This window comes from Ornithodoros turicata, chromosome 1 (assembly GCF_037126465.1).
Source record: "Ornithodoros turicata isolate Travis chromosome 1, ASM3712646v1, whole genome shotgun sequence".
NCBI lineage: Eukaryota > Metazoa > Arthropoda > Arachnida > Ixodida > Argasidae > Ornithodoros > Ornithodoros turicata.
This window is the reverse complement of record NC_088201.1, coordinates 19,637,666-19,650,117: the sequence shown is the minus strand read 5'-3', so window position 1 is coordinate 19,650,117 and position 12,452 is coordinate 19,637,666. Positions and strand designations below refer to the sequence as shown.

General features: G+C 44.6%; 1 protein-coding gene across 1 annotated transcript in view; it reads right to left on the bottom strand.

The window, feature by feature from the left end:
- The window catches only part of LOC135377597 (uncharacterized), a 113,542-nt gene that overhangs the window by 567 nt on the left and 100,523 nt on the right, over window positions 1–12,452 (bottom strand). The window contains exons 8-9 of the mRNA XM_064610131.1: window positions 9,152–9,410; window positions 5,428–5,606 (exon numbers count right to left, since the gene is read on the bottom strand). Coding sequence (XP_064466201.1) covers window positions 5,428–5,606; window positions 9,152–9,410 — 438 coding nt within the window. The remainder of the gene's footprint in view (window positions 1–5,427; window positions 5,607–9,151; window positions 9,411–12,452) is intronic.

Here is a 12,452-nt window from a genome sequence, read left to right as displayed (position 1 = left end):
GTCACACATCATTGCAAACATCAACGTACACGACCGTAACAATGGCTACGCCTATGATCAACAGCCAGACAGTTTGTAGAAAAAAATGATTGTTGTGTCTGTATGTTGTTTTGCAACCCCTTTCCGCTTCAGTAATTAGTGTTGTCCGAAATCCTCACAGTAGGTCACACAGATCTGCAAATGAAGTGGTGCAAGTGAAGGTCTGCAAGTAAAATGTGAGTGGTACTGCTGACCACTCCCAAGGATGTGATAACGACACTGGCGTTGGACTCACTCAGCCAATGTGACGCACTTGTACTTCGGAAGAATAAGCTATCACATTGTGTGAGAAGCATCATATAACTTACACTGGCAAAATATGTTCATCTTTTAGTATTACACTGATGGGAATATGTTTTCATTTCACACGAGGCTCCGTGGTACGCCTCTAAAGCCAGCGTGGATTAGAGAGACAATGACAGTCAAAATGGTGTGGAGTTCGAAGGAGGCAAGCAAGCTTTGTGACAGAGGACCCGGAGAATCGCTGAGTCGTTTTGGGACAAGTTGTCACGTGGTGAGAGGAGGCGTGCGTGATTCCTTCTCGCAGTGACGAGTCTTCATTCCTTGCTGTGTTCAATTATTCAAATTGTGCAACCTGCGAGTCGGAGTCGTGACGTATGAGAGTCATCATACGCCCTCAACCTGACGGCCCGCAGAGAGAGGAGAGATGCTGCGAGTAGAGTCTCGAGCACCTTTAGAGTTGAATCCTCAGATTTTAGAACAGGAGTCACTGCCACGGGGATGACGTCACGATCGAGCCACGCAGTAGCATTTTTGCCCACCAGGAGACGGCCCTCTCGACTTGCTCGAGTCTAATAAACAAACATGGTGATGAAGCATGTGTCGGCCATAGAAATCATAAAGAGCGGCGAGTCTGCGAGTATACGTCATAGCCATTGCATCATTTTTGCAACTTTTTCGCTGTTGCATGAATTTGTCGGGAAAATGTGCGCTGCGAAAGTGACTGGGCGTGCCGATATGTCTGGGGGGGGCATGGATCTGCCCATGCCCAGTGCTATGTTGTGGTGAGCGTGACATCGAAATATTTTCATTCTGGTCCGATGCTGTGCAGGGTGTGATATGCTGTACTGCAATACAGTCGCCGACCAACTCTTGCCACCGTCAAACGCCCCATAGAGCCAATGTATTTCTGCTTCCAATATTGCTAACCGTGTTTTAGATGGACTGCCCGGTTTTTCGTACTCATTTCGCTCTGAGCAAGCCTATTTTTTTTCACTTTTTTGTCTTCCAAGAGGCAAAACAGATGCACTATAGTGCAAAGGAAAGCGCACGAAAGCAAAGGAAAGCGCGCCGACCGATAACTGTGTATAACCCACGTGCATGAGCAAAGTCAGAGCTTAGTAGCGCGTGCATTGCCTCCCCATTTCAGAAGCGCTCCAAAACCTGTGGGAAGCCGTCAAGACTACGACTGCAGAAAGTAATTTCTGTCACGCTGAATTTGTGAAGAAAAGCACGACAGGAGGGAGTACCAGTGACGAATTTATTGACGACAATGATGGTGCAGTCCGCTCGGCCCTCACTGAAGAGCTCCGAAGCTCGGGCGTGGAAGTCCCCGATAGTGTAACATTTTATATGTACGCAGACGCAGAAGCAGAACTGATGACGACATCATGGGCAGGTTCTTGATCTGCCTCCGGAAGGTTCAGATGACAGCGGCAGCGACAGAAAGGTTGCCATTGCGCCCACGTCAACAGGTCGATCCTTACGTCCGTTACTACTCATGGAAGTGTATCACGACAAGGCTACGCTAGCAGAAATTTGCCGCAATGCGTTATCCTGTGTCCGTACGGCGAAGCAAACTCGTGTCAACAATAATTTCAATCTAGTGTGAGTACTCAAATACTGTATGTTACTTTTATTTATTTTTTTCAAACATTGCAGATTTAAGCCTTTTGCTAAAAATTTGGACTGCTCGATATTTCGGACCGATTTTGTGACTTCTTTAAGTCCGAAAAATCGGTCGGCGACTGTATTCAAATGTAGCGACTGTAACCTTGCCGGTTAATGAGCGTCACTCCCTGTCCTCAAGGGTTCTTACTTATTAAACTATCGTGACATTTTGTATTTTTTCATTTCATTTTCGTTTCATTTTGCCAGCATCAACTGGTCATCGCCTCACAGAATAGATTCTTGCACGCATTCTTGCCGGTGATAGCGACACTGAAGCTGAATAGGATTTTGAACTGTACAAAAGCTCTCAAAATAAATAGGAGGAAGAACAATCTGATGAAAGTGAATCCAAAGACGAGGCAGGCTACGTACTTGTGACTGCTTTAAACCTACCACATTCATAGAAACCAATCAATAATATAATGATGAACATAACACAAGAAGGCAAGCGAGCTGGTGTGACGGTGAAAAAGCAAACATCTCCTTGAGCTTGAGGATCGCAGAGTGAAGAAGACATGAATGGTCCGGTTCTCTGTTCGTGTCTTCGTTCCTCTACGATCAAGGAGATGTTGCCTTCTTCAAAAAATATAAATTATGACTAAAGGCAGACAAAACGAAAGATGTTACAATGGGGAACATGATGAGATGTGAGTGTCATATCTCCACGAATGTTACGATATTATAATGCACCGTTTGTTGTCGTATTTCTTTCTCCCTCTCCCTCTGTAATACAGTAACTAGAGGTGTGCGAATATAGACATTTTCGAATCGAAATCGAATATTAATTTGTGCAGGATTGCCCTTCGAATATAGTGTCGAATCTCGAATATCACATCACAGGATAAAGGCTTTTAATAGAATTAGCTTACAACAATTAAGCCCACGGAACCAGCTTGGTCACAGTTGTGTCTGCTGATCCTTGCAAAAATGCTGCAGGACACACACTTGAAAAAGTATAATAGGAAACATAGTATATTAGGCCTTGTGTATTAGTACCAAACCTGGTAAAACCCATTTTTACCCCCATTTTGCATCATCGTCACTTCGGGTAGAACCCGAAAAACCCCGAAAACTAACTTGGCAGAGTGTCAATTAAGTCCCCAATATGGGCAATGGAGAACGCTAAGCACTGTACATTAAGCACGGCTGTTCTACATCTTGTGTTCATCTAAATTGCAAGAAGCTCTCTTTTTTTATTTTTCACCCTAAAATCTGCTCCACATCGCCAGACATCGCCTGTTTTAAGACTCCTGAAATAAAACCCAATTTTTCAAATACTTCCGATATTTCATGATATTCAAAAACTTTTTCGAATATCATACCAGCTTATTACCGAGCCATTGTGGGTTGTGCACTTGAATTTGTATGTTCTGGTAACAGCGACGAACATAAATAGTACAACTGCTACAAAGCGACGCACAGAGCTTTTGAAGTAGTTACACTCATCTAGGCCCATCGACGACATGCGGAGAATCCGTGACTGAAAAGCAAGAGCAATTTACCCTGGATAAGAAGATAGCAGTGCTGAAGGCTATTGACTGCGGACGCAAAAAGCCCAATGTTGCCAAAGTTCTTCGGCAGTAGTGCGTCGACGCTATCCACTTTTCTGAAGGATGAAGATCAACAAAGACCACCCGTTCCCTGGACGCCTTTTTACGTATTTCCCACGACACTATATTGTAGTCCCTAATGTATAATGTACACTACAGCTCCCAATAAACATATTTGCAGCTTCTACAGCTGTATTTAGTAATAGAGGGAAATATTCATACCTAAGGCCCTCGGTTTCTGCTGTGGCAAATTCAAGTTTCCGCAGCATCAACTTGTAAATTCCGCAACTTTCCGCGGCAAGGAGTCAACAGATGCTTGAAACGGGACACACTTTATTTTCTTGGATAATGTGGGAACAAAAAAAAATATTTTATAGACTTACAGATTCAAAGCACTGTATCCCGGACGACTGGATCAGCTCCACTGGCTCCACTTCAAGTGGGACCATCGTGAAACTGGTTCCACTTTCAACTGGTCCCAGTCACTAAATGGTCCCACATTCAAAGTGGGACCTGTCCAATAAACCACATTGAAGTGGTCCCACTCCATAATTTTGCCGGGGGCGTCAGTGGACCATCACCCGCAAGTGAGTGCAAATCAAACAAAAGCACCGCAATAACTTTGGTAGTGCTTACGGCGTTGCGAAAATTAATCGCCACAGTCGCTGAGACGCACGCGCCAAATATCTGTGCGCTAAAATTGGGGTGCACAAATTACGCAATTTTTTTGTTTTCTTGTCATTTTTAGTGCTAAACTAGAGGTGCACAAATTATGCGATGGCGTAAAATATGTGAGTAAATACGGTATGTGGAATGGTCACGTGTACCTTGGAGCAGTTAGGAGCGTGCGGAGCACACGCATTTATCTGACGCTCTTTTGCGTGAGCGTGCAATACTTCTCCTGAGATGCTGCACGTCGTAGTAACCGTCCATTTCGCCCCAATCGCGTCCTTGGACCCAATCGAACTTCTGCGAAATTCCGTGCAAGATGCAGCGAAATTTCGAGCAAAATAAGAGATTCTGGAAAATTCCATGCCAAATGAAGTAGTATTCCGTGAAATTTTGCGGAATTGCGGAAAACCGAGGGCCTTATTAATACCAGTATAGTTTTTAAGCTGATGTAGTTTCGGAACTAGAGGATACACACTGCTGCAGAATGCATTGGATCTTCAGACACCCACTGCCAACGTAATTTATCCTGGCAAGATAACGCACATGTCAAAGCCTGAAGTAGAGGAGCATATTTTTTAATTTTTTGTTTATATTCTGACAGAAAAGTCCATGGATGAACAGTAGTTGTTTGCTGATGGACATACTGTGACAAGAATTAGCTATTCGAAATTACTCAAAGTGCCATCAACACCTATTCGATTCAATTCACAACTGCAAAAAAATATTCGAAATGTATTCGCAGTGTGTCTGAAATATTCATATTCGATTCGCATTGGAAATTTTGCTATTCCCCCAGCTCTACATTACTTCCATTCTGTCTTTCTCTTCCCCCACTACTGATAATGCCAATGCAGGTTTTCAGTGTCCATGAAGGATTTTCGAAGTCGAAGTTGTTTTTATGGTTTTCAGTTTGCCTCATGAGAACAACACATTGTTTCATATTAAACATAATTTTACTGCACGTGTGCAGAGAAGCATGTATGCGTTCTGTTAAGCCAATACACTAATACATATTCCTTATTAGCCCTTCACAAGTGCTTGTCTTGGGGAATTTTTCTAAGGATCAGCAGCCCACAACTGTGACAATGCTAGTTTTTTTAGCTTAATTGTTACTCTTAGAAGCCTTTATCCTATGACGTGATATCTTAAATTTCAATATTCGCATACCTCTAGAAAAAACATAAAACCTGAAAACACAAGGGTCTAAACACCCACGATAAGATGCATGCGAAATTGTTAGAATGCTTGTACTTACTCCGGATGATGGGATATGGCGAACATTTTCTTAACGATGTCAAACTTTGTGGGTGGTACATCAGCATTGTTGATGAGCGTAAACAGAAACGCCTTTTCTGAAGCAATATACCGTCCTCGGCCACCTGTCTTTCCCCAAGGAACGTCACTGAAGCCGCCACACAGCTGTCCTTGTGCTCCCTGTCACACAAATATGGGAGAATAAATCAGTGATGAATGGCAGCACTGCAAGCTTCTCTGCACCCTTCAGGTTATTCCTTATAACAACGCATGAGCACATGTTGAAACAGCTACAATCCGAGAGATGGCTTAAGAGTAGTAATTTAGGACTCCATATTGCTAGAATACTGGCCAATATGAGGCTACAAGTTGTAGACAGAAACTGTGGAGTGGGTGTAGCCAGTAAAGCAGGGAATCTCAAGCAATTCAAGTGAGACCTAATCCTCAATAAATAGCATTTAGAATCCTAGTATCTGGGAATACTCAATTGTAGTTTAGGCAATGTGCTAAAAAGAAAACACTTAAGAGTTTAAAAAAAACAAAAAAAAAACACTGGGAAGCAAGAACCTGGAATTGTGGAACCAGTGGAAATTGTGAAAGGCGCAGCTGATTGAAGTCGCAACGGGTGGAAGTCGCAGTGCGATTGAACAAGAATGATGACAACGATGTTTCTTCGCACCATTTGGTGATCTCGGTGACCACCCCAAAATTTCGAGTTGCTTGCCGTGCGAAAGGAACCTATTTGATGCAACTTCGGTTGCGTGCAACTGTTGCAGGAACCGAGTTGCAGCAAAAAGTTGCATCGTGTGAATCGACCCTTACTACCCTCTGTAACAACAGTCAGTGCAGTTTCAAATGATTCTGGAGCATTATCGGCTGGAGAAACCATGTTGAAATATTGTCACATTCCATTCCTCCATTATCGCTCTCATCTCACGCGTCCATGATTTGATTATATATCGCTGATTACTAGGTTCGAGGTCACTACCACAAATCAAAACTGAAAAAGCGCATTCGAGATGCAGGTTTTGGTTGCGTGTGCAGTAGGCACGGTGAACAGCGGTGTTCATCTCAACACCAAACAAAATTTCGATATTTATCCGGAATTTAACTGGACGTTAGGCCTCACACGAATGTTCAGAGCTCGTTGGCAATCAACTGAGGCTGCAACTGTGCTGACGACCAGTTTATCCAGAACACCCCCCCAACACCCCCTCAAATGTTTGGCAACGACTCCCTAACTTTTTTTCCTGTGTACTACTGTTGTAATGTAACTACACCCTTAATTTTTTTTGCAAGCAAAATCACTAAGGGTGTTTTTTTTACTCAAGCGTCATGCTAACACTGTCCTCGTCCTCGTCACTAATAATGTGTTCGCATTTCCTTCTGCCAACATCACCATCTCGGGAAATGAGGCACTAATAGCTGTCACTATAAAAAAAAAAAACAATGGACACAGGGACTCTAGAAATCATATTCATTGGCACCGTAAATCCACCAAATAGGTGTCTGTAAAAAAAAGCACAGAATCGTTCAGGACTTGGAGATGTTTGATTGGAGGTAACGGAACCAGGACCTTTGTCACATCAATCGCATTACGTCACATTGTTGCAGACATGTTTGTGGTGGAAGCTAAATCATGTTCAATATACGCAGACCCTTTTATGTTTTTTGAAAATGGGGGCAAAAATCCGGTTTCGTTTTAGGACCTACAAAATGGGCGTTATCGTTACACTGTCAAGTTTTTGCGGATGTAGAGGATGCTGTCGACAAACTCCTTCTCCCAGTCCCTACCCCTCTCACCAAGCTTTGCCAACGTGATTGTGAAAGACGTGAGGAGTGAGGAGCAATGTGAAGTGGCTTTGAGAATGTTTTAGACGGTCGAATCATACACATAATGCAGTGTCCTTTGCAAATATATGCACAGGAATGATGCAAGCGCGTGATAATGTGAACTAATAGTCCTCCATTGTGTGGAATTAGCTGCGTGACCCGGCCGAGCCTGACTCTCGAAAACATGGTTGTTGGCCTGGGCCGCGGTGCCAGCATATCTTGTTGGCCCGGGCTCGGCCTGGCCCGGAGCACGCAGCCAATAACAAGCCCGACCCGGGCCCGTGCAGGGCTCTGCCATGTTTTCCACGATTCCGCGAAATCCTTCGTTTGGCACAGAATTCTGTGGAATCCCTTATTTTGCTCGAAATTTCGCGGCGTTTTGCAGGGTCGAAGGACACGATTGGCACGATGTGTACGGTCACTACGACGTGCAGAGTCTCAGGAGAAGTATTGCACGCACGCGCAAAATAGAGTTGATAAAAGCGCGTGCTGCGCACGCTCCCAACTGCTGCAAGGTACACGTGACCCCTCGACGTAGTATTTGCTCGCATATTTTGCGCCATCGCATAATTTGCGCACCCGCATTTTCGCGCGCTGATATCTGGCACACGCGTCTCAGCGACTGTGGCGATTGCTTTTCGCGACACCCACCGTGCTACCGAAGTTATTGCTGCGGTGCTTTTGTTCGATTTGCACACACTTTCCAGTGATGGTCTACTGACGCGATGGACGATACTGTCACTCAAACTACAAAATGCAGAAAGAAATGCTGGACAAACATGCTATAACAAACCTTACACAACAACATGACAAAGTTGGCGAACATGGCGTGCTTTCGGTTGTCAAGTTCGACTAGTGGCGTCTTCCTGCAGCATCGCGACGTATTTCACCTGTATATAGTAGGTAGTGGGTCAGCATTTTGCCTCCCGACTGTCTGCGGTTGCACAGTATTTGGGTACTTTTGTGCTCGTGCAATGCAGTGATAATGCCAATATCGGTTCTACCGAGAGCCTATATGACCGACATACTAAAATTTTGAAATTTTGCGTTGTTTGAATATCGTAACAAACGTTACCGCGCAATTTGTGCACCCCCAACTTTTCCGACTTTTTTGGGGAGAGAAAGTGCCCAAATTATGCGAGTAAATACAATTGGGTTGTGGAACAGAATGAGGGTGAAAGATGAAAGATGAAAGTCACTGAAAAGGTTATCCAGCTGTAGGGATCGAACCCACATCTTCTGGATTGCCGGTCCAGGGCTCTACCAATTGAGCTAAGCTAACACGCCATCATCACATCATTCATCATCATCACATCATTCATCTTTCATCGTTAATTTCTTAGGCAAATTGAGGCTTTGTATGTATTTGTCCCTTCTATGTTGTTCCAGCCTCAGAACATCCATTCTTTCAAGAATGAGGATGCTTGCTCCAAATTTAGCGTCTATTGCGACAAAGTATTTGTCAATTCCTATAAACTCAGTGGATACTGAAAGATCTTTCAGCAGGTATAAAATGATTGTAATTGCGACAGATGGCATTCACTGTCAGAGGAGAACACAAGATATCATGTAAGGATGAGCCGCTACAGTGCCTTGAATCTGTAGGTTTATAAAATATTTTTTGTTCCCACATTATCCAAGAAAATAAAGTGTTTCCCGTTTCAAGCAGCCGTTGGCTCCTTGCCACGGAAAATCACGGAATTTACAAGTTGGTGCCGCAGAATTTTGAATTTGCCGCAGCTGAAAACCAGGGGCCTTAATTATGGTGACAGGATTCTTGTGGGAACAGTAACATGAAGACATCACCATGAATAACAGGAGGAGCTGTACAGCACTTTATTTCGCTGTCTGTAACGGAAATATTTTTTGCGAGTGTCAAAACGTATACTCACCAGTACAAACACAAAAGTAGGACTGTGCCCATCACAGTGATGATGAAATGATTCAGCGGAGTACCCATGGTTGGATGCTCTGTAAAGCAGCCTCCATACTTGTTTGGGACTCCCGTACCATGCATTCACTACTTGCTGCAGTCTGAGTTTGTGGCCAATTAAGAGCTGAGAACCTTGGAAGAGTCGCAGAGATGTCCTTGGTTGGAGGTGTCGTTCTTCCAAGTGAGTGAATTTGCTTGGCAATGCTGCATATCGATATCTAAAATATTTTGAAAACAACAGACTGTCAGAAGGCTGTGTCACCACCATGAAGAAACCGAATATGCTTGAGGAAAACTGCTTAAAATGTTCGTGGCAATAACAATAATCACATGGTTCCTACTCATCTTGGAACAAAAATTCGAGGGTCCTTCAAGGACCTTTTAAGGGTCAGCCATCATTTTGCCTGGTGTAAAATATGGTTTATGGCCAGGACTTTAATATTTTATAAGAATATTTATAAACTACAAGTATCGCACGACAGGATACACTGGGACTGCGCAGTAGTGATCCATTTGCAAATGTACAAAAGGGCTCCTGAATGTTAAAGAGCATAGGATAGTAAGGAAGGCATACAGTTGAACCTGCATACTTTGAACCTGTATATTTCAAATTATTGCCTATATCGAACAATCAAAATATCCCCTTGAAAATTATACGTAAAAGTATATCACAGAAATCCAGTTTTATCCAGCCTCCGTACCTCGGAACACCCGACATGTTGAATGTCAAGCCCCTGAAAAGGCGGCTTCTCCCAAACATTCATAGCCAGCGATCTCGCACCTTCGGGGAGGAGGGAGGGAGGGGGGAAAGAGCGAAAACACGGACGAGGGGGTCAGAAACGTGAACCTCTTGAACCTTCGAGTGGGCATGGAACTGAAAGTAGACCTGCTCAGTGCTATGCAAATGATCGCCAGGCTTGGGCTGATGTAAAATAAAAGACCATCCTCAACTGCTTCAGGAGAGCCGGGTTAGTCGCGGCTGCTGAGAATGCATGTTTTGTAATGGAGGATGATGACGATGCGAGATGTTTGGATGCGGCGTGCTTCATGAACTGTCGGTGTTTGCAGGCATTGTTCCCCCAAATGCCGATGTGGACAGACTGATGCAGACATTGTGGTGGACACAGCTGGTGTCGACTAAGGGGACAGCACAGACTACGATGAGGAATCGCAACCGCTGCTGACAGCCACTGAACTGATCAGTGTTTCAAGTTATTCATCGCCACTGCGTAGGCTCCGGCCTTACAAACGTAGATCATCTGGATAAGATTGAAACTTCATCACTTTGCTCAACTTCATGGCCCGCAACAAGGCACAAGCTAAGCTCACAGATTTTTTTGCAGTGGAATAAAGTGTGTACCGTATTTTCGCTACTTTCGTCATCTGTCATGAATGCAGGGGGATTACTGTTGCGTGCGGGTGCTTCAGTCACTGCTAATACTACGCACATCTGATACATCAAATTGTCGATACTGTATATCGAACTATTTTGCCGTCCCCTTCGAGTTCGATATATATACGGGTACGACTGTACAACCAAGGGCATTGTGTATTTCTTGCATTCTCGCACTTCTGGCTTCCACTACTAAATGCTATCGCAATGAGTGCAAATTGTTCTAAAATTATGCTTCTGATCCTGGATAAGCAGAGCTTACACTCGAGCTCCTCAAGGATAAGGAAAAGATGCAAAATCAAGGATTTCAAGGGATCAGTGGGAACCATGAGTCTCTGACCAATTTTTCGGACACTGAAAATTGAGGCACTGAAATCCAAATCTCCATCGAACCAATGCATTTTCGCATCTAATATTTCGGACCACTTCTGCAAGGAATAGAATATTTTTTTGTATGCATTTGGGCTCAAACTTTCCAAGCTTCCAAGAGAGGGGACATTACTCTGGGACTATCCACATGCCTCCAAATACCAACGGTGAGGTACCCTGGCATGTTTCCGGATAGGCAGATTAGATAGTCACTGGTTCTGGAAAACCGTTGCCAGTGCTTCAAGTCCGGATACGGAAAGCAAATTCTGGAAAACTAAATTAAAAAAACGAATGGTAGCAATAGAACTCAATAATGGTACTGATTCGGAACGCTGATTCGGCTGATTCGGAGTGCTTGTCTTCGTCTCCCTCGTGCAGTGCGTGTTTTTGTTGCACTCTCCCTCCGAGCACTGCACAGGCCTGAATTTACCGGCCCAACCCGGCCCGTACCCAAAGCCACAGAGGCTTGCCCGGCCCGTACTCGACATCACGGAGGCTTACCCAACCCAAGCCTCACCTGGCTCCCGAAAGCCCAGCCGAGGCCTGACTCGCAGCTGCAATGTGGTGGACACCGTATACAGCAACAGCGTAAACCACACATAGCTGGAACACGCAAGCGCAGCTTTTGATGCGCTTTGCACTTGTAGCAACATGTGGGCGTCGAGTCTAGCGCGCCTGTCCACGGTGCATGCCGCAGCAAGAGCGAGATCCACAACGTGGCGAAGTCAGGAATGACTCGACGCCTAGCTCGACGCGTTTTAGCAGAAAGACGGACGGAGCACGCAGGTACATGGCTGCTTTGTTTTCAAAACAAGTGTTAAGGGTTAAATAATGCGAAAGAATGGCTCACAAAAGCTTGGCCCAACTGAGGCCCGAGAGCGCTCGGACTAAACCCAAGCCTGCAGTCATAACAGCTTTGGGGCCCGACTTCGGCCGGCGGGCCGGGCTCGGGTTTTTCGGGCCAGCCTGGCTCTTTGCAGTGCTCCACTCTCCCTCATGGAAAATGGTAGCAAGTTCGTTTGTTCGTTCATTTTCAGTAATGCAGAGACAGTAATACAGATAAGTTTTTTAGTTAACTGTGTTATGGATAAGCGGGGCGCAACCGTATATAGTAGCTGACTGATTTTTCGGACGCCGATTATTCTGACATACTTCGGACTCCCACGGAGAACAGTGACTTTTGCCATATGATTGGGATTTGCAATTTTGAGACTGTTTTCCTGGACAGATCGAAGCATGAATGCTCAATTTTCCAGATCAAAACGCTTGCGGAGTAAAAAAGGGACAACTTCCGAGGTGTCCGGATAATCGAGACATGACTGACTGTGCGACGAACCTAAGACACTCGTGCAAAAGCAAGCTGATATCATGATACGCAGGCACCAGATGCAACAGGGCACAATTATAGACTTATTTGGTGCAGCTGTGGTGAAATGATGTTGAATTTAGTGATTGTTGGGTTTTTCGGACTATTGTATTAGTCAGACTTTTTTCCGGA